Source organism: Nymphalis io, chromosome 1, assembly GCF_905147045.1.
Source record: "Nymphalis io chromosome 1, ilAglIoxx1.1, whole genome shotgun sequence".
Lineage (NCBI taxonomy): Eukaryota > Metazoa > Arthropoda > Insecta > Lepidoptera > Nymphalidae > Nymphalis > Nymphalis io.
In genome coordinates this window covers 9473999-9501046 of record NC_065888.1, presented here as the reverse complement: position 1 = coordinate 9501046, position 27048 = coordinate 9473999, and the positions used below count along the sequence as shown (strand labels likewise).

Here is a 27048-nt window from a genome sequence, read left to right as displayed (position 1 = left end):
TTATTATTTAAATAAATATACAGGTATGTAATGTTTTAAAAATATTTAAATTTTGAACCTATTAAAAAACAATTAATAACAACAAATATTATAGTATAGTATAATAGGTATTCTTAAATATTATGAAAAAAATAATATCATCACTCGCACACGCCATTTTATTGGTATACAACTTATGTCTATCTCTTATCTTACGACTCTTTACAAAATTACAACAGACATATCGACTATATAAGGGCAGTACAGTTAGTGTTTTCACACGAATAAAATAATTTACAAAAAGCAGTCGAACATATACATCACACGTTTTAAATTACTAAATAAATAAGTCACATGTCACCGAGCTTCGATCGCAACCGCGACAGCTGGCCGCCGTCCGGCCGGGGCCGATGCACGCACGCTCTTTGGATCCGAGAAGAGTTTATGGAATGTCCACGCATCACATTCACGCCTTCTATCGTCGTTAGTTTGTATGCTTCACATAATCAGTCTCGAAGTATGCGGCGGTGCCATGTCCGCCCTTCCTATCGAGCGCACGAACGCGCACGAAAAGAAACGCGGCTACCAAAGATGCTACCACCAGCACTAATAATAACATAACGAGACCAGCTACGAACGATGGCACAGACATGCATATCGTTTCTGGATCGGTTGCTGGAGACTGGATCACAACAGTCTCATTGGCTGCAGCATTATTTAAAGCAAAGTTCACGTCCCCTGGTGCTACTACTTGAATCGTTCGGCTCGTATTGACATCAGTCATCTCTTGAGCATCGCGCTTGTAAATTCGTGTTGATGTTTCACGCTTCCTCCTTATTCCAAGTAAGCTATCTGGTAAATCTTCTACAGAACGTGGACGTCCGCCCAGTGTTGCAAGGTTTCCGTGGCCTTCGTCTTTCCTCTTCACTGTATTGTAAACTCCGCGTCGGCCCGGTGGTGGAGGTGGGGGTAAGTTTACATCGTCATCTTCACGATTAGGTGCGGGCGATGATGGGCTAGGTGCATTAGGTGTTGATGAAACTTGTGCTTGTGGGGGTGGGACTGCATCATCCCGTTTTTCGGAATATGCGCCTGCAACGTCAGCAGGATGCCGTGGGTCTGGGAATGCAGGTGGCACTCCATATTCAGAGTGTGGTGCAGGTGGAGGCGGTCCATATTCACCATGAGCTGCATTCGGCAATCCATATTCTCCTGCTGTCAAGGCATTACCACCCAGTAACGGGACACCGTAATCAGCACCTAATCCTCCACATTTTGGCTCAGGGCAGTTGTATCGACAAACTTGAATTACACATTGGAAGTGAACATTCATTGAATCAGGGAACTTAAATGCTTGGAAATATGCAAATGATACAACTGAGGCTGATTGGCCAAAGTTTTTAATTTTTTGGAACTTGCTCATAATTTTAGGCCTTACAACACATCCATATTGATCAACCAGTTGAATAGGTGCTCGTTTACCATCATGTGCTACACAGTTTCTTACGAGCATGTCAAATTTATTTTCATCATCTTTAATAGCGAGAACCATTGTCATGGTTTGACCAATTTTCACAATACCCGATACTTCCGAAGCCCAAGGCCCTTTACCTACTTGAATTTGCATCCAGCATTGCAAGTTGTCGCCGAGAAAGTTAGCTGTAACAGCATGTAGCATATCTACTTGGAACGGCCTGAAGGTGACTGCTTTTTCATAAAAGTCGTACCAAGTACATCTTAATTTTCGTGCCTGATCCCATACCTCTTGAACATACGGGTCATACTGGACTATGATAGTGTTTTCGACATATGATCCACTTGGAGTAGGACTTCCATAAGCTGCCACGTTATGGTTGGCAGAACTTGACATACCGCAACTATTAAGGAATATTTCGAAAGTTGCACTCAAATGGCCCGTACCAGGCTTAAGATGCATGCAGTGAGGATCACTATAGAATCCCTTCGAGAATATCATGCCATAAAATGGCCGATCGAATTCGATATTTACTCTCATGTGAGTTTTTTCACATTGTACTTGTAGATGCTTTATTTTAGGACTGTCTGGTGTTGCGAGTGGCCAAGGGTCATCGGTGTGTGCTGCAGGAAGTGGTGGACCATATGCTCCGCCTCGATGTTCTAAGGGGAGTGAGGCTGAATCCACGGGCGGTTCGCATATTGCATCCTGAAATTAAATATAAAGATAGGTCAATACTTTGTAAAGAAAAATATAACAAATCAAATCAAATATTATTTAATTCAAGTCTGAGCCTCATAAGAGCACTTTGAATCGTCATATTAATGTATTGAATTAAATGTAAAGCTAACATATTATTATGTATGTTAATGACGTATCAATATTCACAATTACAATTGTCTGTCGATTTATGATTTAACTAATTTTCATCGTTAGTATAAATATTAAGGGTAATTATTTTATAATAAGGTGCTGCTATATTTGCAAAAACAGATATATGGTTTCTTTATGTGTTTTAACAGTAAGCGTTTTAACGTATATAATGAATGCATCGTTGGGTATGAACATTCCAACAGCACGGGCGCGTCGCACTCTACTTGGCGGCACGCGCGTGCGACTTGCCCGGCATCTCGCGATTGCTCATTCTTTCCGACTTTCTACACTGATGGATAGCTGGCGAGATCAATTATAATATTAATCAGCGCAATCACACTACTGCGATGAGTTCCAACGGCTTTCTACATATAAGCTTTAATTTGGTTTTATAACCTTTTATTCAAGTTTCAGAAATAAAGTCAGCAAGAATAACTCAACCCAAGAAAATAAAGGTGATTTTTATTCAACAGTCACTTACGTGTGACGTATTACGATATCTTTTAATTAAAGATGACTGAAAATGACGTATTTATAATATACATATTCACAATTAAAATAAATGCTTAAAAATTAAAAAGTCCTTGCAGATGTTTATTTTTAACTGACTAGTTACTCCGAAATGTTAATTTCACATGACAGTTGTTCCAATTTATACAAATATTTTTAAAGTTTCAAATATAAATATAACTTAGACAAGCCCGGAGCCGTGCTATTGCTATCGTATTTTCTAAACCGGTTAGAAATTACCTAGTGCTCGAGATCGTTGAAGAAAGCACCGGACCTGCGCAAACATGCGCATGTCTAAAAAAATATAGCTTTCTTTAGTTATCCGCAAATAAGGGCATAGTTTTATTGTGAGATCAGTTATTGTAATATCGAAAGTTGAAAGTAGAATATTTTAAAATTGAGTTATAAACTTGCATTGCGAATACATATATAAAAACTGTGAAAGCATATAATCGAGAGGCGTGCGTGATGCCTGCGTGACTTTTTACTAAGACTGTGCTAAAGATCCTATTGTCGATAAGCATGTCATCTCTAAATATCCATATTGTAAATATGGTATGGCATATATATTCAACTTGTATAATAAAAAGGAAGTACAAATAGCAAAAAAAATGTTTTTTTATATAATAACACAGTATAATTTATATATTTTAAATTGCACGTGTATTAAAATTTTAAGTAGTATAGTGTAAAAATGAGTGACGTAAAATAAATACGAAGATAAATAACGTAACTTAAGAATAAATTATTGTGTTTAAAAAAGACTGCTGTGAACAGTTGTTAGGTATTTTTATTTTTAAGCTTTACAACACTGCTATCAGTATTTCAACATTTTTAATAGTAGAGCATGCGTACTACTTGCTAGTATCTGTCTATCATAGCAGTACTATAACTATTCACTTACTACGTTATTTTACAGAAATACGATCTATTTGAATATTTTATTATTTTTGTAAATGTTTTACTACTATGAGAGTAAGAGTTATTATAGTTATCATACTTTATTGTACACAACCCGACCATTCATAATATCTCATAAGATTACAGCTCCATCTGTGAATGCTGAACGTAATAGCTTTTTGAGATTATTTTGTTTATATTAAGGAATAATTAAGCAATAAAATGTTAGTGTGACAAAAAGGTATCACATTATTATATTAGATGTTTTTACCATTCGCATTTCACTATATTTATTATATACGAAAGGTTTTTATACGTAGTACACATAATACGCATATTTAAAAAAATTGTGTTATAAATTTTAATAAATTGAATTGAAAACCAATAAACATTTATTACATAATTACAAATCTAAGGTACATCTACAGAAATATAAATATAACGTGATAGCATTTTAACTCAATGTAATAAATAGAAAAGTTATCTAATGAAAAGATAAAATAACAAAATTACGTATTTTTAGGCATATGCATGCTTTTTAGCCTATTTATTAAATCTAAATGACACAATAGATCCCACCCACGCGAAGCCAGGGAAACTTCGAGACTGTCTCCCTGGCTTCGCGTGACTGCTTATCACAGATTAAATGCTCAAAACGTACTTAAGCGTCATGACTAAGTACGTTCGCGCAGGTGAAAGCATCCGTCATTCTTCCACATCCGTTTCCACCGAACATGATCCCCTTGAACGGCTTATTTCCGAGTTTCAAAAGTGGCGACGAAAGGGTTTTGTTGTTTTTTTATAATTCATAATTTTAAAACAAACAAATTTTAAAACAAATTGATGAAGCGGTTCAAGTTATTGTTACTTAAAAAAACAGAACAACGTTATTCAATGTTTTTTTATATATTATATTATACATTCATATTAAATTATACTATTTCAAACTATTTTTTAATTTTTGTAATCCTACATAGTAGGTTGACTAGAACTAGACTAGTAGGATTGAGTCTAAAAAGATCCATATATGAAAGTCTTTTGGTGTGTATATTTTTTCCTATTTGATGTGGACGATTAAGATAAAACACAAATCTATTTACAAACTATTTGTAAAGCTTTTTTTATGAAAAATAATGAAAAAGTACAAATTTTCAATGTGTTAGAATCAGGCCAATGATTGTAACCAAAATGAAAATATATAAACTTTCGGATTGATAAAAGTAGTAAGGTAATATTTAATAGGTAAAGGTCGTTCACAAGATTGAACAAGACATTCCGATAAAATTTAGTACACCGGAGATGAAAGTTGTTAAGACCGGATTTTGTTTTCGTTTACACACATTGTTTGTGAATCCTAATAAGTTTTTATCTTCATGTTTACTTATACAATTACATTTTGAACATTTTCAACTAATAAAAGTTCCCTCATTCATGTACAAATTAAAATGTTACGTAGCGAAATTCCATTAAAGAATAGTCTCCTTAAACTGTATATAGAGTGAATTTTTAGAAAATATGCCTTAACAGTATTCAATTGCGATCTAGATTTGTAATAAACAAAGTGCATTTAAGCAATTATTTTTACCAATTGATTCTTATCGAGCTAGCATAAATAAGATATATTAAAACTACATATTTATAAAAATACGAAAAGAGAAAAAAAAGTTGACGAATTACGGTATGTTTATAATCAAAACTAAGTATGACCCACAACTTACCAGATTAAGGACCGCTATTCTAACTGTCTACTCTACAAAACGAATACTATTTTTCTACCTCAATATATAAAATCGAATGTTTATACAAGTTATTAAGTTTTTTGTGAATAAATTCTTAATAATTGCTGGTCTGAATTAGGAAGTTCTTTACATACACGTGCGTCGGAAAGTTCTCTGGTCGTGTCGGATAGCTGTTCCATTAAATTATAATACTATATGCACTATACATATACATCAATATAATAAATCACCCCGGCAATTTCGTACAAGTATATTTCAGGTTATTATTTTTTTATAAATTATAGAAATATACAAGTACTATAACATCTGGGTGGTAACGGGGTGGTAAAGATAATATTATTTACAATGCCAATGTTTAGAAGCAGAGAATAGAATCAAGCACTACCATGTAACTCATTTATCAGTCTGCCGTTCAATTATAAATAATAAAATAAAATGTTTAGCAAATAATCAGCATAAACAATGGTAGTACAACAGTTATTTATGGCTCATTACCAAAATATTAGTACTAAATAATTTATTGTGCTACTTTTTTTCGTAAAGTCTTCTACAAATATGTTCAAAAAGAAGACTGCATAATGTAAAAAATGATAAGTAGGGCGTCGTGAATCAAAAAAGGTATAAACAAAAATGCTTAGGAAATTCTATTTTCAAAATTTCATTTCATTTAACCACCGAGACGGACCTTGAACTTTGCTAACAACCGCTAATAGGAATGCGTGAATACTTTCCCTTGGAACCTCATTTTCAGTTTCATTGTCAATTTTTTTCTTCACATTTTTTCCTATTGTGTTATTTTTAATGCAAAAAAATACTTAACTGGTAATTAAATTATATTTTGATTAATCTATATGTTTTTCGTCGAGATAAGCAAATGAATATTAAAAAATACTTAAAATATTAACAATTTTAATTAGTTATTTTACATTATACAGATAAAAATATATTTATATTGATATTTGTATTGTTATCTGTAATTCTAATAAGCGAAAGTGATCCTCAATTAATTGTCTTCGACAAATTGCTGCTCAACACCAAGTGCTGAAATTTCTTCTCTTAAACAATACAATGCATAAAAACATCTGCTTAGTGAAAACCTGCGTTCCTACTTAAGTTTCTAATTTAAGCAATTTAATTTTACGCCCTCGTACGTTAAATTAACATTGGCTACACATTAATTTGTTTGTACTAGTCTGTTTATCTCGAACTTAACATTAATATTTATTTAGTTATTTTTTCTTAAGACACTTAAAATTTGCTACTTTTGATTTTACTTGCAATTTTACATGTTATAATAGCCATACTAAGGGTACAGTTGAATTAGTATTTATTTTTAAATTACACTAAATACCTATTATCGTTTCGAACAAAAAAAAATGTTGTGACAATTCGACGTTACATATTGTGGATAATGATTATTCAACTCGATTATTACTAAATAAAGATCACGGTTCAAAAGGAAATTGCCCGCACGAAAGTCTTGCATCATTGTAGCTACAAATTTTATCCGTAGTGAAAGTGGCAACTCTCAAGGTATTGTGGCGTTCATTGACACTACGTGACATTCGTAATCGTTTTAAATATCGTGTAAATTATTACGCAATATATACGAATTTTTAAAAGTCCTGTTTAATATAAAATTTACGTTTACGTAAGATACTATCAGCATGAATGTCTAATATTGTTATTTGTTACTTATATTTCGCAATTGAGATGTAGAATATATGAAGATCATATGCAGTTAATTTCCAATGGTTCACTGTTTTGTAGATGTGCTAACGGAATCATTAGCCTACTTGCCAGGAACGCGAGCGGAAAAGCTGAATAATGTGGAAGTGTATTGCACATACATATATAGTATATATACATAATATTTCGTTAATAACTACGAGACTAAGAGAGTTTAAAAAATATATGTTCATTATATAAGTTTTAATAAATTAATTTATATAAATGTTATGTTGCAATTGCAAATCATCAGACGAAAACGTTTTAAATAAATATAAACCTATTTTATAGAATATAATACAATACTTTGATTTTAGTAAAAGTACATATAGCGAGTTGCATATAAATTACATTAAAATAAATACATTATGACGTAGGTATCAGGTAGCGTTTAAAAAAAATAGACGGATTAACTCGCGCAGTAATTTATATTTCGTGAATTTCTCTTATATATTCGGATGCGGATGCGGATAGAGATAGTTTCGATTTCTAGTTAACTCTAACTGCCATATTAAATATAACTTACAATATACAGCTTTAATGTTTTTAAATGTAGGCAGTTCTCCGCTTCAACGGGATATCGATTTTCTTACTTTTGTAATGAGCCTACATGACGCGTGGATAGTGGATACATTGATATAAAAATGATTGTAGTTGTTGCGGTGAAATCTAATGGTATATTGTTCAGTGAGCGAATCAATGACGATGCACATATAGAAGAAAGGCAGTTAGCTTTTACAATTAATATCGATTTAACGGTATCGTTCTAATATTTTGAAACTGCTATCATCATCAGTAAATATTTTATTTTAAAGCTGATTTTATTATTGAATATAAAAATAAAACGAATTTCCTAAAATTGTATTCGTTTGTAAATATTCTGATAAATTATTTTAATAACTAAGGCTACATTATTTTAGCCATGAAATCAGATAATAAATTAAAAATAATGGAGAATAACTCACCTGTAACAGGAGCGTCGTGAAGACCAGCAATAACCTGATCCTCTTCATAGTCACAGTCCAGTCAATCAGCGGCCTGCAATCAACGCAACACATGAGATGGACACAAGAAACGGCGCACGCGGCGCTTCGCAATGCGCGGGCGCGTGCGCTAGTGGCGCTTTGGTTGAAACGCAAACGCACCGTGCATGGTGGCGGAGACTGGCTTGTGCGGTCGCATTGACTAGTGAGCCCCTCTCAGTCCCCTCCTAGACGCGCGTGGGGCTGACCTAATGACCGAGTGCATCGTGCAGCGCCGGAACTGCACCGACTTACATCTTTCACTGATGCGCTCCCTTTGAGACGAGCGGAAACTGCGCGTGGCCTTCACCTTACTAGTAGCAAGGTCGCCTTTTATAAATACCATAATTACTAAATATTTTATGCATGTAATGGAGCTTAAAATAACTCTATAAATTTCAATTTTATTTTTTTCACTTAATAAAAATAATTTATTTATATTATTGATATATTGATTTGAAATGAAAGCTATCCAAGTGTACCTTAAGTATTGGTTACACAAATGTTAAAATAACAGACATTAACTAAATTATACATCCATTTTATTCATGAAAATTTAAAAAGGGATAATTTTTTTTCAATAGTTGCGGATTTCTTTTATTCATGTATAAGCATTCGATATAAATTTGATATTTCCACGATAACGACAGGCCACTTATCCGGCACGTAGCGCACGTGTTACGCAGCATGCGGCTTCTACGGTTTCGATCACATTTATAATTTTTCCCCTTACAAGCTTAGAAAGTTATATCTTATAATATTAAGTTGAAACTAACTAGTTCTAGATGATTAACATTATTTGTTTAAACGATTATTTTTATGTATCTGTATAAAATATTTATGACTATATATTTACTATATATTTACTATGAGTATACTTACTTCGTTAATCAAATACCCTTCCCGCATTAGTGTGACACTTTCTTACCTTAGTCTACCTTCTTACATTCTTGTATATGATTATCATCCGTAAATATATTTAGTAATAGATTTTCATGTCGAGTTTTCAATCTATCATTATGTAATAATTTATCGGTTTTGTTTGAAGTTGTGATAAGTATTTATCAACTGTCTCATCCTTTGAATAATGCTTGAAACTAATATAAATATTTTTCCTTATAATCTATATGCTCATATTTTCGTGTTTCAAAGACAAAGCAATTATTTTTTTATGTTGCCGACCAATTCGAACGAAACTAGGCTATTCGTTTGTAAGAAAGTAGACCCTCGGGCATTTTCTATTTTCATATAATCTATAAAAGATATTATAGCAATAGTTGGCGTGGCAGGTGCTGAGTTCAATTAAGCAGAAAACAAGAACGAAGTTTATATAGAGCGACGCTTGGCTAATCAAAATCAAACCATGACCACGAATAGATTGATCTTTCTATATATAAGTAGCCTTTCATTGTTTTTATTAAATACCTCTATAATTTGAATCTAAATACAAAGTATATGATTGATATAATAATATACAATAAGTGTATAAACACAAAACATATCTACAAATACGGATCTAAATGAGACTTTTTAATTTGATTAGGATTTTTTTTCATACGTGCTATTAAAATACACAAGTAAAAGTCATTCAACATTAGCAGTTTAGTGCAAGGAAGAGATATGAATATTAGAAATTCCGTGAATATAGACATTATGAATTATCTTTAATAAAACTATTAACAAGAAATATACGCCGTCTTTAAACAATATAAATAACATAATGTTATATATATTCATTCACTTTTTTTTTGTTCACAATTAAAAACTTTCTTCAAATCAATCTTATATATCCTGACATACACGTATGAGATTATATTCGATTTAAGCTGCTAAAGTTTAGAGCAAAACTTTTTCTAATTGAACCATTGTATAGAACGCCTTAGGCGACACGCAAACTAGTAAAATATAATATTTAATCTTAGTTAACTTATTGTTTCGTTAAAGCCACATATTAATTATTTAGCACAAATAACGTTTATTAAAAGAATAGTTATGTATTTAAACAGTTATGTTGTATATGAAGGTTTTATTTTCAAAGTGAACCACTATTACTAAATACTAATTTTTATCATCAATCAAAAGCCGAATTAAAATACGCTTAGAAGACTCTAGTTCTAAAATTATACAATAAAAGGAGCATCATAGACATTACAAAATAGTTATATAAAGATTATAGAAATTATGAATTAATATCAAATAAAAAAATAAAAATTCCTATATATATTCTATATCCGGTAGAAACTATAATCAATTTAATAACCATAAATAATCATCTAGGCACAAATTTCATATGAGATGGTTTAAAGAAAGCAACATGAGTTGTATCTTTGGTCAATACTTTCGATTTCTCTGTATTAACTCTACCGTTGAATGCAGCCTACGTTTAGAAACTACATCTCTGATTTTATAAATTTATATACTTACTCATTTTTATGTTTTATATATCGTCGCTATAAAACATAACTATTTAAGTAGTAAGTATTAAATGATTTTGACATATGGAAATCATGTTACCGCAAAAAATTTGGTTCTTTTGATTTGAGCACGTTGATATGTTTGTGTGGAATAAAATATCATGTTTCCAAATTAACATTTATAATTTTTATTCGAAAGATTTCAAGAAGAAGAATATTATTATTCAATCTCATTTTTTTATTTGTTTGTTTCTTGATCCGTTTCTGATAGTTATTTTCTTATTAAATCGGCCTAAATATCTCTAATATATTGATTGTTCATAAAAATAGGTCCTATTAGCACCATATTAATTTTTATTTTATTATTCAAGGTAAAATAAATGTAGGATATTATACTTTTAGAAAGGTTGCACTAAATTAGATTTTTTTCAATATATCATAAATAAAAGAATATTATAACTTATTTTCTTTCATTTAAAAGAAAAACATATTATTTGTTCTTAGAGAACAAAAAATATTTTTGATTCTAAAATTACGAGTGGGTAAATCTAGAAAGTGTTGAAAACGTGATATCATTATATTTTTTCTTAATAAAATTATACATTACACACATTCGTAATCTTCTCAAAATAAAAAATGAAATTCAGTAAGTGATACACGATTTCGTCTAATTGCTACGATGATCATAACCAAGTCACTTTCGGCTCTGATAAGCGACGTACATCCAAGTGCTAAGACTTTTAATTGGTTGGTTACAAGCACAAAGTTTCACTTAATTATCGGATGACTTTTCCTCTAAATTATTCTTAAGATATACTTTTAAGTCTGTAGAAAGTACGACTATTTAAAATTCTTATAGAATGTGTGGGTATGGCTTAAATACTATAAGCATTCGTCATCATCATAAACCATCTTTGTCAAACCATCGTCATTGTAACTATAGAAAAGTCCATTTAATATAAAAATATCAAGATCGTCTATTTAAAAATATAATTTAAAGAAAAAATCCATTCTCCTCACATACTATGCTAACACCACACGCTATGAGATTTCTCTAGAATTTGTCGTCGACTCTCCGATGAAAAAAGAAAAATAATCTAACTCTATTGAAGCGTTGCAAGAATAGCATAATTTACGAACGTTCCACTATCGAACAAGAATTGAATTATTCTGAGACAAAGATATGAAGACATTGAATTTGTTTTACCAGCTTTCATTTCTAAAGAAAAACAACCTTCAAGTCACTCTCATTGTGCAGTGTTTCATTATTTACCAATTTTCATTCAATTCATCGTCGTCGAAGGCATCAGTTCGTCATTGTTAACACTTTTCATTGATAAATGTTCCCATGCCATAACCATTTGTCGTATAAGTATTTTTGTTTTTAGTTCTAATAGGTTGGCTGACCTATGGTAATTGGTCACCACCGTCCATTTTATTTGCACTGTAAGAAATATTAACCATCTTTTAAACCGTCAATGTTAAACATTTTAGGTCGCCACCAACCTAGGGAACTAAAATGTTATGTCCCAATATAGAATACATTGTCTAAAAAACATCTATTTTTAGACAATTTCGTATGTTATAACTCGGCAATTATTATATAATTTATGAGAAAAATATTATAAACTATAAAATTTTATTGTTACTTTATGTCTATCGTCATAAAAAATTTAATTTTAAAATTAAAATTGTAAATTATGAAAATTATCTTGGAATTATTATTGAAAATTATCATCTATGTCTTGATATTTTAGTTGTTCCAGCCCATGTCAATGTCAACCAATTTATTATAATTGAAATGACATTAGTAATCCAATATGTTTGCATATAAGTATAAGCTGTATTAAATTAGTATGCAATTAGTTTATCTATTTTAATCTTGTCTAGACATCAGTGCCTGATTTAACAGTTGTGTTAAAAGATCTTTAATGTAGTTCTCAAAACTAGTTTAATTATATTTATCCGATTATGTGCTACACCTGCAGATGTTAACAATTTGCATTGACATCTATTATATGATTCGGTGACGAGACTAAGACCCACGCTGTGGGCTCAAGGTTACGCCACGCAACACTTTCTCCGCTGGCCACAGTTCGTTGCTCTCCGAATTTTGCATCTTTATATCAATGGAGAACTACCTAACTTAAACTATGAAACTCTTATTTTAATCCTATGCAGATTGAATCTTAAATAATAAGAAATAAAGTTGAATATAAATTACAATCAAGACTGGAGTTAGTAACAGTCGATGTTTACGTTCAATGCCCATGTTAATGGCACTGAGAAACGTAAGGTGGCCCACTTTCTCTTTTAAGCACACGTAGTTGCTCTTACAAGCAAACTCCATACATAGCTGAGCGAGATGACAGTATATTTGAGAGGTACCACCACAGCAGCCTTGCAGCTCGCTTTCTTCGCCGCACTTGGTATTAGAAGAGCGCAAAGTCCGGTAACTTTCGTTAGTATGACAACGTTGATTCTGCGAGCTTGTTTTGAGTACTACGCCAACGCAATTCTATTAACCAATCTGCCTATTATTACGTAATTTAGTGATTAGTAAGTAAGAACGCGTCTATTATTATTTAATATCAGCAAATTAACATACAATACACATGTATATTCATATCGTGTCCTTACTTATGTAGAATATTTGTGTATATGCAAATAATAATGGCACTTGAGAAAGCATGAAATTACAATGTAGGTACAAAATTGATTTTGCTTCAAAATTGGTGTCTGTCTGTCTGTCAAATAATTTAGTACATATTTATTTTTATTTTTTTAATTTAGTTATCTACTTAAGCTATATTTATTTCTTATATACTCATTACCTCATGACCAATTAATAAAAGTAAATCTTAAAGAAGTTCACGCGAAGAGCCTTAAATATATTTAAACTATTATACATAATAAAGGCGTTTATATTAATATCTCGTAACGCGTCAGCTGAATACTTTGATAAGGAATGAAGATATTTCTCAACTGTACTTTATTAACACAAGATTTATTATATATGTAAAATAATTCACAATATTTTGAATTTTGATAAAAAATCAATTTTAAGCTTCTTAGAGAGAAGGCAAGAACGCTATTATTCCTCATAACGTAAAACATTTAAAAAATAATCTATCGACGTTCGACCGAGCTGACGAAATTTTTGTAATAGAAGCTCAAGAACTCGGCTGTTCCGATCAGCGAAGTTTTTCTGTAAGATAATGAGAATCGATGTTCGAACAATGTAGACAAGTTACGTATTGATTAACGAATACGTTTATAGACCACACCAAATTGCATATAAATAACATGTCACATGATAAATTCACGGAAAAAGGAAGATTCTCACACCGAATTAAATCCAAAGCAATCGTAGTTATACGATATTTTCATGCGTAAATTCTCTAAATGACATCTTCGTCTGTCTGTTACGCTTTCAAGGCTAAGCCCCATAACCATTTTTTTATAAGATTTGGTATGAAGAAACCTTGAACCCAAAGGACGGACATAGGGTAATTTTTAACAAATACTCGACTCTCTCCTCCTTACACGCAGGCGGAGTTTCTGTAAATTAACGATCAACTTCACGTCGAGTTCTGAGCTTGTTTTTACAGAATAGTTCGACAGAAATTGCATATGACTTATTTTATTGAGTTTCTATCCATTGAGCCAACTCAGTTCAATATACAATACACGGATTATAGTGCTCTTTGACTTCTATATTTATATTAACTTTAGTGAAGTGAAGTGATTATTAATTTTTAAATATTTAAACTTCGAAATATTAAAAAAAAAGCTTTAATTAAAATTTACATTATTAAACCTGTCGCCTGTGTTCTTACAAATATAAATTGCTGCAACCTGTTCCAACCGATTTACTCTGAAGCTCGGGCTTTAAAATATCTAACTAGGGTAGCAAGTGAAGTTTGCAAATAAAGTACACTGTCAATTAATAGGTAGCGCTTTCCAATGTCAAAACTGTGTTAAGCCTAAAGACCCGCTTCCGTATCTCCAGGAAATTGGCCCGGTTTCCCTGAGAAATTTACATAACTTGTCTATTAGACGTGCTATGTAAGTAAATCTATTAGTTTATTTAAATTATTTATTTAAAAAATGTACATTTAACCTAAGTGTAATATAATACAGTAATGATTTCGCAAATTATATAATTGCTTGTTATTAACATTTATTTAAATAAACAAATACCATTTAATATATACGAGTATATTTATAAACTTAATAAGTAAGAACACGTGACTCTAAACCCAGGGTCATCGGTTTAAACCCGGGCATGTACCACTGAATTTTCATGTGCTTAATTTGTGATTATAAAATAATATTATAAACGAAACGTTAAAATAAAATTGTTGGCTAAATGATTTAGCGAGAATTAGAAATGTGTTAGACACGGCCCGGTTCTAGATTCTCTCCTCCCAATATTTCCATTCTCGCCCAGCCGGAACTTACGAGCGGAGAAAACTAGCTACATCACTGCACCGCGCAATTTCGCGACATCCGATTCCCGGCATCGTATAACAACTGCATTAGATATCGATCGTTGCTATCTATAGAAAACACGTTCAGCCTTCAGCGCCTGACCTAGGAAACAAGATTTTAAAAAAACCTACAGTACCGATATATTTTGGATAGATTAGAAAGAAATATTTGTTGTACTTATTGTCAGTCATCTGTCTGTACCGCGCGATTGCAGACCACCAGATGATTGACCAGACCAGATGAGAGACCAGATTAGATGTATTATTAGCAGAATTTTTGCGCGCAACTGACCAATATTAAAGGGAGGAGGGCTGTTAAAAAACAATGTATTTACTTCTTCAAACGTAATTTAATTACTTTTAAAATGAAGTTTGTAGACCACTGTTACGTCGCAATAGGTCACATAGCATACGTTGTATCCATGACATTAATAATCATTATTAGATAGTTTATAGGCGTCGTCTTTGAAAATGGACGTCGGAAAAAGCGATATACACGATACGATATTACTTATTACTATATATACTATATATATATATATATATACTATATATATACTATTTAATAACATAATTATCCTTTGTAGCTTTACTACATTATAGACTCCATATATTTAGAGTATTGTCCAGTAGAATGAACATTGAAACGTGTCAGTAGGATGACCGACGAGGTAAATGCGTCCGCCTCGGAAGAGAAAGTTAAAGTTGATTTATACTTCAAGGACGAGGGCGATGTCCGAGGTTGCGCAATACCGTGAGATAATTGATACGCTTGAAGCCCTCGTGTCGAAATCACCAGGCGGATACCAATTTAAGGACGATGACTTCATCGCGCCGCTTTTTGTTACATTCATTCGAAATAGATTAAACTTTCACCCGACGTTTGTATAATTTCAAAAGATTTATAAAGCGGTGACTTGTTCAACGTCATTTTTGACTATACGATTTATCTCAGTTCTTAATAGTTAGCTTAGAATTGTACAAACGAACCTTTCTGTACGTAGCTTTGTTGATAACATTTAAATAATTAATGTTAATTTTAAATTTAACATTAATAAATGAAATAATGTATGAAATGAAAAAATATGTTTAATATGCATCATCTTGATTACTTAAAATCTTAATTAAAAATAAAAAAAAAAATTACATACAAAGCTGTTTTCTCTTATATTGATATTTAATTACAAAAACTTATTTTTTCTTATCAACAGTAGGATGTCGCGTGCATTTAAGCAATGTAAATAATACTCTTATATTATTTACTACGATAAAAAAATATAACAAGAAAAATATAAACTATATTTTGTTATATAAGTATTTTATAAATAAAACAATAGACACAGAACTGGTCGCATTACAAGCATGATCCTTCAGCGAGCACTTTCACTGGCACGCATCGAGCTTACATTACGGGCTTACAGACGCGTTGCGTAACCGCCAGTCTCTCTTAAGTAATTACAAGCGGAGAAAGTCGAATATTTGGCAAAGAAATGATCTACCGCACATGAAATATAGCAGCTGTTTCCGCGTCTTAACGACTGTTGCGTAATTCAATACAATTTGTATATTATAAGGTCGATCGATTCGAATGAAGCGGGAAAGTCGATCGATAAGGTTTAAATCTGATACAAGTTATACTTACAAAAGTATTTATCGGTGGCATAAAGTCTCCCAATATAGTTGAGAAAACCTGTAACAATTCAAAACACACATGTGTAATTATAACCGAAGAAAGGTAAACAAAAATTAGATATTATAATGAACCAATTACGTTCTGTGTGTATTGTAAAAATGGTTTTTAGAAAACGGTTTCAATGATAATATTTATAATTCACATATTTTGACGTAAGAGATATAAAGAATTTCTTCCCTAGTATATAAGCATACAAAACTATGGTTTTTAAGACACGTACAATGTTTCTCATTGTTAATAAATAAACTACAAATTGACAATGTGTGATTGCCTTAATGCATATATATGTAACGAGTGACAAATAAAATATCGGAATTGACAAATATTTCAATTAACTTACTGGAAGTAAGAACAACGGTGGAGACAACAATTTTATTGCAGTATAAATAGTTTTTTATTACAAATACATATATGGAAATATTTTTATCTTATAATACATAATTCTTGTTATTAAATTTATTAAAAAAAAACGCAATTTTTGACACATTTTACGCGATCAATTTTTTGTAACAAATTATACCAGAGCCGACCGTATGTCGATCGCCTACGTCGAGTATTGTATTATATGATATATATTATAATGTATATAAATATTATTAAATAATGATGTTAATGTTTACGATAAAAACAATCTCGACCACTATCACCTAGTTGAGCTGCGTGGTGGAATTTACTCCAAAACTTCAACGTAACATGAAAGGTTTTGTCCTTGAGTGAAACATTTACAGTTATTTTACATTACAAATACAACGTTGAACTCATTGTTCAACATTATATTTGTAATGTAACAGTTAACTAGATGTAAGCAAGTATAAGCCGTCCTTGGACTGTCAGCGTGAAAACAGCACAATGAATTATTTTCGCGATAACCAGGCTTCCCGTATTACCTCGTTCACGGAAATGAAAGTGAAAGCATTGATACCAAGTATTGTCAGAAGTAAGAATGGTGTATTTAACATAGGATAATAAAGCCTCATTAATTCTATTATATTTTAAGTGTTTTATACAATAGTAAAACTTTAAAAACATTGTTTTTTTTTTAGCTCCAAGCAAATATCAATATGTGAGATGTGTACAGTTTTAAAATATAAGTGACAGTTGACTTAATAAATGTATGTAATAATTTCAATCGCTTGAAATTCCTCTATATGTACTATATACATATATACCAACTCGCACTGTACTAGCGTGGTGAGATAAGTTCCAAGCCATTGTTCCTGTTAATATTTGATATTATTTACTGAGTTAAAAATATAATAAAAATTATATAACTATTAAATCTAGTTTCAAATTCTGTTATATATTTATTTACATTTAATTCATTTTCTATATTGTTCATTTATTTATTTGTGTGCAAAAAATGTATATATAAGTAATATTAACGTACTTTATGATTAATAAGCTCTTAAATAAGATAACTTTGAGTAAGTGTTAATATTAAATATGTGTTGTTGCTTAATTATTTGTATTACTCGTTAGCTTACATACATTATTTATGTCAAGTGAAACAATATCTAATAATAATGTTGTAAGTTGTTTTAATGTACCATATAATTAACTTAAAGTATGAATAACTTGTTAATAATAGATACCGTTTATAGAATAGATGATATTTACTAGTGCGAATGCCTACGAGATGAAAGTGGTGAAATCTTGAACAAGTCGCGAGAAATCGCTGCCATAATAAATAATGCACTAGTTCAGTCAAGACAGCCCTTCGCCTAAGTCTACATTCATCTAACCTAACCAGTTATGTATGTATGCATTTTGAGGCGTAACGACTAAACATTTAAATTCCATATTCGTCTCATTTGTAAATCAAATTGCCTCCACGGCTTCGCGAGGGAGGCTAATTTTATGTACCATATATCCTTTTTTGTACCCTTGATAATTTAATAATTAAAAAGTGAAAACGTAATAAAGAACAAAGACACAAATAAACAAACTAAACAAACTCACTTTTGCATTTAAAATATTATAGTGAAGATTGTTTCATATTTATACTTAATTTATCCCATATTTTATTATTGTACATCAGTTACCAATCGTTTTGAGTAATGTTTGTAACTTTTTAAGTTACATACATAAAGCTACTTCATAATTTACGAAACAATTTGGAATTTCGCGGGCTTAAAACAAACATTAAATTATATTTATTAATTATATATGCTTCTAATTTTATCTCGATTTGAAATTTATATCGATTTTAAATACGTATCAATTGATAGATCGATCTTAAAACATCGTAGCGCTAGCTATAGTGATATCTATCTATTTATTATTTTTTAATCTTTCATTCTTTTGATTTATGTGATCCTAGTAACCAGAAAAAAAAGTTTTACATGATTACAATTACTTTATATTTAAAATCTGTTTATTAATTAATTCTGTTAAAACCTATGCGGCATATGTACTATTAATGGACTAATTGTGCAACATAGTAATGACATATACCTCCAAAAATATCTCCAAAAGGCGAAATAATATTGAATCTATAGTTTTTTTAATACACAATGTATTAAAAAATCTTCATATTTATAATATATAATTTATATAAAAGAATTAATATTCATTGAGTAAAGCTACAAACACTATTAGGAGGCGGGCCTTAGTCTAGCTGGACATGGCTTTTACTTTACTAATAATAATTTAATTATTTTTTTTTTAACACATAACTATATGGTGGATAAAAGCAACCACTGAGTTTCTTTCCGATACCTCTTGGTAAAATCTACGTTTTTAACCGCAGCAATATGTTTAAAAACATAACATAACTATTCAAAGGTTTTATAACAGCTTATTTGAATAGAGTATTCTTGATTTTGAAGTCACTAAATACTGAGATCAACATCAAAAACCAACATGTGATAGAGCCATAAAAGCTAAAAAATAGAAGAATATAAAAAAGGATCTAAAAAATGTAAAAAAAGAAAAAAAAAACTGTTGATATTGGCTACGTTTATCTAACAATTACAAACCAGCCCTCGTTAGTTTTCTTAACTTATATTCAGAGAAAAATGAAAGTACGATTGTATTTAATAAATGATAATTGATGTGTCAGATCTCTACATATTTAATGTATTGCAAACGATCGATCTCCTATAAGACTAATGTCTCGATCGCGTGTTGAATGGCCTATTTGGATTAAATTTTCTATAAATCTATCATTATTGACAGGATTGTTGATTGAATTTTATCGTAACATTTAAATATAAATATTTTATATTGAATATATTATTTTATTAAACAGAACTGTTTTAAGTACTTAATTATTTAAGAAAGATGAAAAAAAGTACTTTGAGAATTATGAAACTAAACATGCGGCGATCGTATTAAAAGAGTAGAAATTATAGCACATACACTTTCATATGATTAATATTTTATAGTAATAAAAAATATTCTTAAAGACAAACATCCGTCATAATTAGAGCAAAATGAGCCACAAGCTCACTTTCTCCATGTTTCTTTTATTAATCTTCAGAACTCAACCAAATATAACACAATCACAGTGAGAATAATTAATAGCATTTAGTTTCTCTTTATTTTATATTAGCATCTCTCTTGATACTCCTTATGTAATATGGAAACTTATTTTATTTTTATCTTACATCAGATTGGCATATTATTTTATTATATCGGAATTGTCCAAATAATTATCAGGCAAATTACCGTTTATATTTATCTTTACAAGATGAATGTACGATTTGATTGTCAATTATATTTTTAATATTTAATAAAAATAAAAAAAATGTTAATTTCATAATGGTTTCTTTTTTGTTATATTACAACTTTGTACGCACTTACATTAATAACAGCTATTATAGTAAATGCGTTTTATGAGTGGACTTTTTTGTAATGATGTGGAGGCAATATGAAAGGTGTACTTTAATACCCGAAGTGAAATCAGTTAAATATTCCCGCACCAAATATCAGGCGAGATTGCTGTCACATAGGGGCCGTATATTTCGTTACTGTTGGTATTTATACGGGCACACTTTACTTACACCGATTAACATATTACGTTCATTGTTGGCGAAAATTTGATTTGACCACACTTTCTAACATACATTAAATACAGCGGAAACGAAACATTTTAATGTTTATTTGGTTTTTGTAATAATTTTTTATTCGATTAATATAAGGTCCAAGGAGTGTTGGTGAGGTGTAAGATTTGATAATACGTAATTGAAGTATATGTACAATTTTCTATAGAGATTCCATTTTGTAAAACATCCTAATTAAAATTTTTTTTTGTATATTTTTACATTAACAATGACTAAAATTAGGAAAAAGTATGCAGTATGAATAATTATAGTAAAACATACAAGTAGATTGTCGGTCATGTTAGTGTATTGATACAGGCTGTGGCTCATTTCCCAAGCAAAAGAAAGGAGTTCCACTTCTAAACTATGCCTTATAACAATACCGGCTTGCTCCCGCGCGCTGATGTGATCGCACTTGATGCAGAACAATTAAAGTTTTTCCATAAGATCACTTTGATAGGCGACCGAACAGATCTATGAAGATGCAATTAAGATAAGTCGTTTCTTTCGAGTTTAGACAATTACTTTGATCGACGATTGTCTACATATTTATATTATCTTGATAGGAGAAATGAACAACTTTCAATGCGATCGAAGTAAATGGTCGAAATAAACGGCTGTATAAAAACAGAGCTATAAAAAATGAATACTTGATTCATTAACGATTTACTTAACTAAATAAAACTCAAACAATTTTTCTAAATAATATAGTGCTTAAATTGATTTAATGGCTAAAATTTTGTAAGATAATAGTCTAGAAGATATCGTTCTGAATAGAAAGATATATATTCATAAGGACAGTATGATATTCATATATGTATATTTTTTTGTTAAATCATTTGATATATTAAGACAATGCTTAAATAATATTTAATAGATACTACCTAATAAAACTTTTATACTTCATAGTTTACTTAAAGAAATTAAATTAGAATATTTATAAAGCCTCACATATTGTACCTCATGCGTTAAATAGGTAGTTGCTCAATGGTCGTAGAGTCGCTTGGTCATCAGACCACCTAAGTTTTGTAAATTTTTACACGCTTCATTACGACGGTGAAACGAAATAGGAATTTTATTTTCAGAATATTTAAAGCTCAATTCATGAACATTTTCAGAATGTGCTGTTTGTATAATCGAGTTAGATTAATTTTGATTTAAGTGCCCGATTAACCAAATTCCTCCTATATTTGTTCGATTTGTTTTTTATTGCACTATAACAATTATAGAATCATTTAAATGACAATGAAATAAATTTTAAAATAACGATAAGTTATAAGTAGTATGCACATATCGTAAACCGCAATACAATAAGAGAATAATAATTGTAACACAACACGTGTATTAGTTAAACGAATCAGGTGTAAAGATGGCAATAGGAGTGGCAAAGCTGGTCTGACACACTGACTCGCTTTCCACTGACGCGCTGAGCGCCCGCGCCGACCACATGCAACGAAACTTTACAAACTACTTCCAAAATTAATACTTCAAAGCATTTTATAAAGAAATAATTACTAATATTTCTGTAGATGCATTTTGTACTTTTCTAGCTATAAACGTTAGATTTGACTACAAGAAAACCAAAATTTATGTCCATGAACCTGTGGCCTCTGTCAAATAATACAACTGAAAGAACTACTAATTCGAATTAAATGTAAACTTATACATTTACCGCAGTCCTACCGTATTACTTCTTAAAACCGCATTTCTTCTTAAGGAGGTTTGGAGCTTATTGCTTTTCCACGGGGATTTTTTGCCTATGCTTATTATAATAAACACCATATGTGTGTGTATGTATATATAATATACACCATATTACATAGTTTTGTAGTCGACATCATAATTTATCTCCATAATACACAAGATATGATAGACGAAAGAAAAGAATGAAACATTTATAAACACACCTACGTCCTAAATACATAGTACATACGCACCCGCGTAAACGCACGTATAAAGACACTCCGTTGAATTACTAAAGATTTGTCAAAAATCTAACTCAAAAGTTATAACAATAAGTTATACAATAAAGTATTAAAATTAGATAGGTACGAATAATTGTCTTAAATTACTTAGCGCTACGTCTCTTTATTCTACAACTACGATTTAATATGGATAGGAAAATACTATTGAACTATAATAAAGGGTATCGATTTTCATTTTTGATTGTAATTAACCAACTTTGACCAAAAATTCATAGATATTATATTTTAATATGCTTTTAATTAAATCAATAATAAATTTAATTTTTACCAAAAAAGAAAAAAATACAAATAAAAGACAGACGAGGTTTTAATTACTTTATAAGGTAAAATTATGTTTGTGGTATTTTTCTATTTTTTATTTCCCATTGCCCATTCTCAAAGAGCTTTACATATTCACTGGTTGCACGGATCTGTTATAATTACATATTTTAACAATAATTATGTATATCGCATCTAATTTTCGGTGTAACTTTTAAGCAAGTAAGTCGTATTACGGAAATTAAAACTCAACGTACTCATTAACGCTTTCACCGTGACATTTCCGTTGTATTCGAGAATTTATCTCGCAAATATGAAATCTATAAAGTAAGAGAGAAAGTGACCATTCGTATATTTAATATTAAAATATAAAATGATCATATTATGATTTTCTTTACTTTAACTCTGTGCAAAATTTATAAAAATTACATAAAGTAAAGCAAAAGTTATATTATAAGTAAAATGTTTTTATTGTGAAAACATTTTTTCAATGTTTAAATCACGTACGCATGAGTGTTAAGAATACTTGTTTTCTTATAAACTCCGACTGATAAAGTTTTAATGATCATTTGTCATTTGTGAACATTTCAAAATATAACGTCAAATTATTTCTCAACAATAATGATTCATTGAGATGCCAACCACCGGAACATAGTTACGAAATTCAAGTTTTCTGAACAATAGAATGGGATTCCCTACTGGAAGGAGTTTCATAATCCAGAGCACTTCTGTAATATGTTGCTAGATGTCGCATCCGTTAAAAATATATAATGAGGCTGTGTTTCGTATTCCGCGTTAATGACTAAAACGTTTTACTTTAAGTTTTCTATAAAAATTGTTACAAATATATGCAGTTACAATTAAATTCGATCAAATTTGCAACATAAAAGGCCATTTTAGTTGAAATGCAACTTTAGAATGAAGACAACTTTGAAATAATTATAATGAAAATGAGATTTTGTAATTTGTTCGTTTTCAATAAACCAAATTAAAACAAGAAAACATCATCAATTATTGAATGAAAATTTTAATCTATACAAATCTAGATACTGCGTCTTTTTATCTTGCTTTCTCAATCAATTGTAGTGCTCACTCGTGGTAATTTCACATATTATTAAAGTAAACGAGAAACCCCGCAGTATACCTATAAAATGCGAGCTGTGTGACGTTTGACCTACTTTCCACAACGGGCTTCCACATATCGCTTAAAGAGGATCTGCTTGTAATTATTGCTTAGCTCTTATTGCTTCCACATAAATGCTATTTTTCAATAATTCAAATAAATAACAGCCGGCGTTTTCATTAAAAGTCGTTAAAACCATGCAAATATGTTTTTCCAACGTAGCGAATAACTTACAAGCTAATTTTTGTAGTAAGTGAAAGCAAAATTACGCAACTTTCTAAAGGCGATTATTATCAAAATATAACTGATATAACTGATACATGTTGTGTTCTTTATAAAAAAAACTCTATATTGTATTTATTACGTTATACAATTGCAATTAAGATTTTACTTATTGATGTTACGCAAATGTTAATGTCCTTAGTATTATTATTAGTCCTGAATTTGTGTAATATAAATATTAAATACACCAATTTTTAGATCGTGCCTTTTGTGTACAATAATTTACGTATACGAATTTCTTGTGAAATTATTATCCTGGATTTTAGTAACAAATCGTTTAAATAATTCCTGACTAAAGTGACGCATTAACACATGCACTTTTCATCACAATTTTCATCTAAACACAAATCCATATCCGTACCTTTTCAGGTGAGCTTTGAATGCGGTAAGAGTTGGAAGAAACAGTTTCAGGATAACACAGCGAGCTACCGATCACTGTTCCAGTCACACAATCACAGTATCACAGTCTGAAGGGTACAGGTATCAGTCACTTTCGTTTTCGCGGATGCGCGAGCGCGGGTGCAGTGGTATCGGGGGACTGGTCGCGGCCGCCGGCGCCCGCCGCGTTTTATACACGAGAAAGTTGCGTCTACACCTGCTAGGTTTTCACAAGGCCTCTATCCCGGATCGAGTGGTTTTGGCTCGGATTCGGATTTTGAAATTATGACACCATTGACGTCAAAGCGATGACTGCGTTCGTGTAGGCATGAATGAAGTTTCGTAACTTTGTGTTTTCATTTGACTCAGCAGAGTTCAGACTCATTCACTAACACTTCCTTCAACTCTTTCTAAATATTTTGCTTTATTTTTATTCGAAATCGAGGTATACTTTTAGTACAACGTAATATTTACTGTATGTTTTTATACCTCAAGCTGAATATAGACCAAATGTATCATTAAACTGGCTGACATTTAAGTATTTTGAATCAAAAAATGGTATTTCGAATATATGTTATATATGAAGTATATACGAATTTATATACACCAGCAAATCTTAATAGATAAATGATGCAGCTCAATAAATATTATTAAATCTCGATTACAAAATCAAATTAGTTTGAGATTTCAGTATTGGTTCATAAACAATATTATCCCCTATACATTCGTAAACAAAAAAAATAAATTTCCAAACTGGAACCAATTTGGGAAATCGATTTGTCATTTATTTTCATATATAATGTAATTTTGAGGTAACAAATACAAAAAATAAATCCGATTTGAAAACAAATGGCAAACGATTACTTTTTTATACGAAACTCATAGTTTATCATACTATGGGCTGAAAACACTCATGATACAATGATAGAATGTTAAATTTTAAGAACGAGAACGAATTTTAATTTTAACTTAAGGTGTGATTGCAATCAACCGTCAGTAAAAAAAAAGCTACGATGCGTTCAACAACTACAAATCTTAAATTAACGTTTGATGTAGTTTCTAAGTCAGATATTCATTTACAATACATTTTTCGATTATTATTTTTGACAAGTCGGACAAGATAAAGTTAGATTTATGTTAACATAAATTATTTTTATGAATGAGAGAATTTTTAAATAACAAATACAATCTTATATAGTATATTTTTATAATTGTTACATGGTTGTCAAGTATTGTGTTTTTTTGTATTATTAAAATAAACATAAACAAAAGCAAAAAAGAAATTCATTCATTCATTCATATTATTTATTTATTGGTTGTATAAAAATACAACCAATAAAAAGTATGAAAAAGTACTTACAATTTCTCTAGAGTTTTCTTGTGAATTCGAATCGAGGCTACTTACACACAAATGCGTGTTTAATACTTAAAATAAAGTCAATAATAATTACCAGCAGGTAATTTTGATATGAACTTTGAATATCCTTGCTTTCTTAATTTTTCCATGATCAATTAGGACTAGATGATAATGATTATAATACAAAAATGTTTCCGTGCGTAATGTGTATGTGTGTATGTATGCAGCATAAATAATTGGGGTAAAGACCCTCGCGGGAAATTAAATGTACGCTAAATTGAATATGTTTTAGAAAATATCCAATGGGTTATAATTTATTATAATATAGGTAGGCTTATTTAACGAAATATGCCTACCTACATATATTATTGAAAACATCTGTGACGTTCTGAGATTTTATACAATATAGTAGTAGTAATGTAGTAGTTGCTTTAAATAAACTTAGGGAATCAGAAGATGATGTGATAAGGGTTTGGTTAAGTATAAGTATATTCGGTATCGAGTACCGAATCCAAGGTGATACTAATGAAACTAAGAGTCTGTGTTACTAGAGGTGATATTTTTGATAAGATCCATTTATTCGAATTCAAGCAAATATCGACGTTGAGTAATCTTATCGTTATTTAAATCTAACTTGCAGGCAGCCTTATAAATATGATCGATACAATGTTACAGTTTTGAGAATAACATAACCCGTAGTGCAATTTTTAGTAATGACTTTCTTTCACTACAAGTGTTAATATCAGAGCCTTGTAGAATTTTCTATTAGCCTGTAACAAAGGATACGGTAAAGTAAG

At 30.6% G+C, this 27048-nt stretch overlaps 1 protein-coding gene across 3 annotated transcripts; it reads right to left on the bottom strand.

Moving 5' to 3' along the window:
- Window positions 1-137: 137 nt before the first annotated feature.
- Window positions 138-24979, bottom strand: LOC126773663 (cuticlin-4). 3 transcript variants are annotated; one of them, XM_050494814.1, is made up of 4 exons: window positions 24878-24979; window positions 16775-16822; window positions 8169-8241; window positions 138-2161 (listed from the first exon to the last, which is right to left on the bottom strand). In XM_050494814.1, exons 3-4 carry the CDS (start codon window positions 8214-8216, stop codon window positions 464-466), a joined length of 1746 nt encoding a protein of 581 aa, XP_050350771.1. In that variant the 5' UTR covers window positions 8217-8241; window positions 16775-16822; window positions 24878-24979; the 3' UTR covers window positions 138-463. The 3 variants fall into 3 exon arrangements, with proteins under 3 accessions (XP_050350771.1, XP_050350855.1, XP_050350688.1); XM_050494898.1 differs by lacking the exons at window positions 16775-16822; window positions 24878-24979 and adding an exon at window positions 8349-8357; XM_050494731.1 differs by lacking the exons at window positions 16775-16822; window positions 24878-24979 and having other exon boundaries at window positions 8169-8354.
- Between the last annotated feature and the right edge of the window lie 2069 nt (window positions 24980-27048).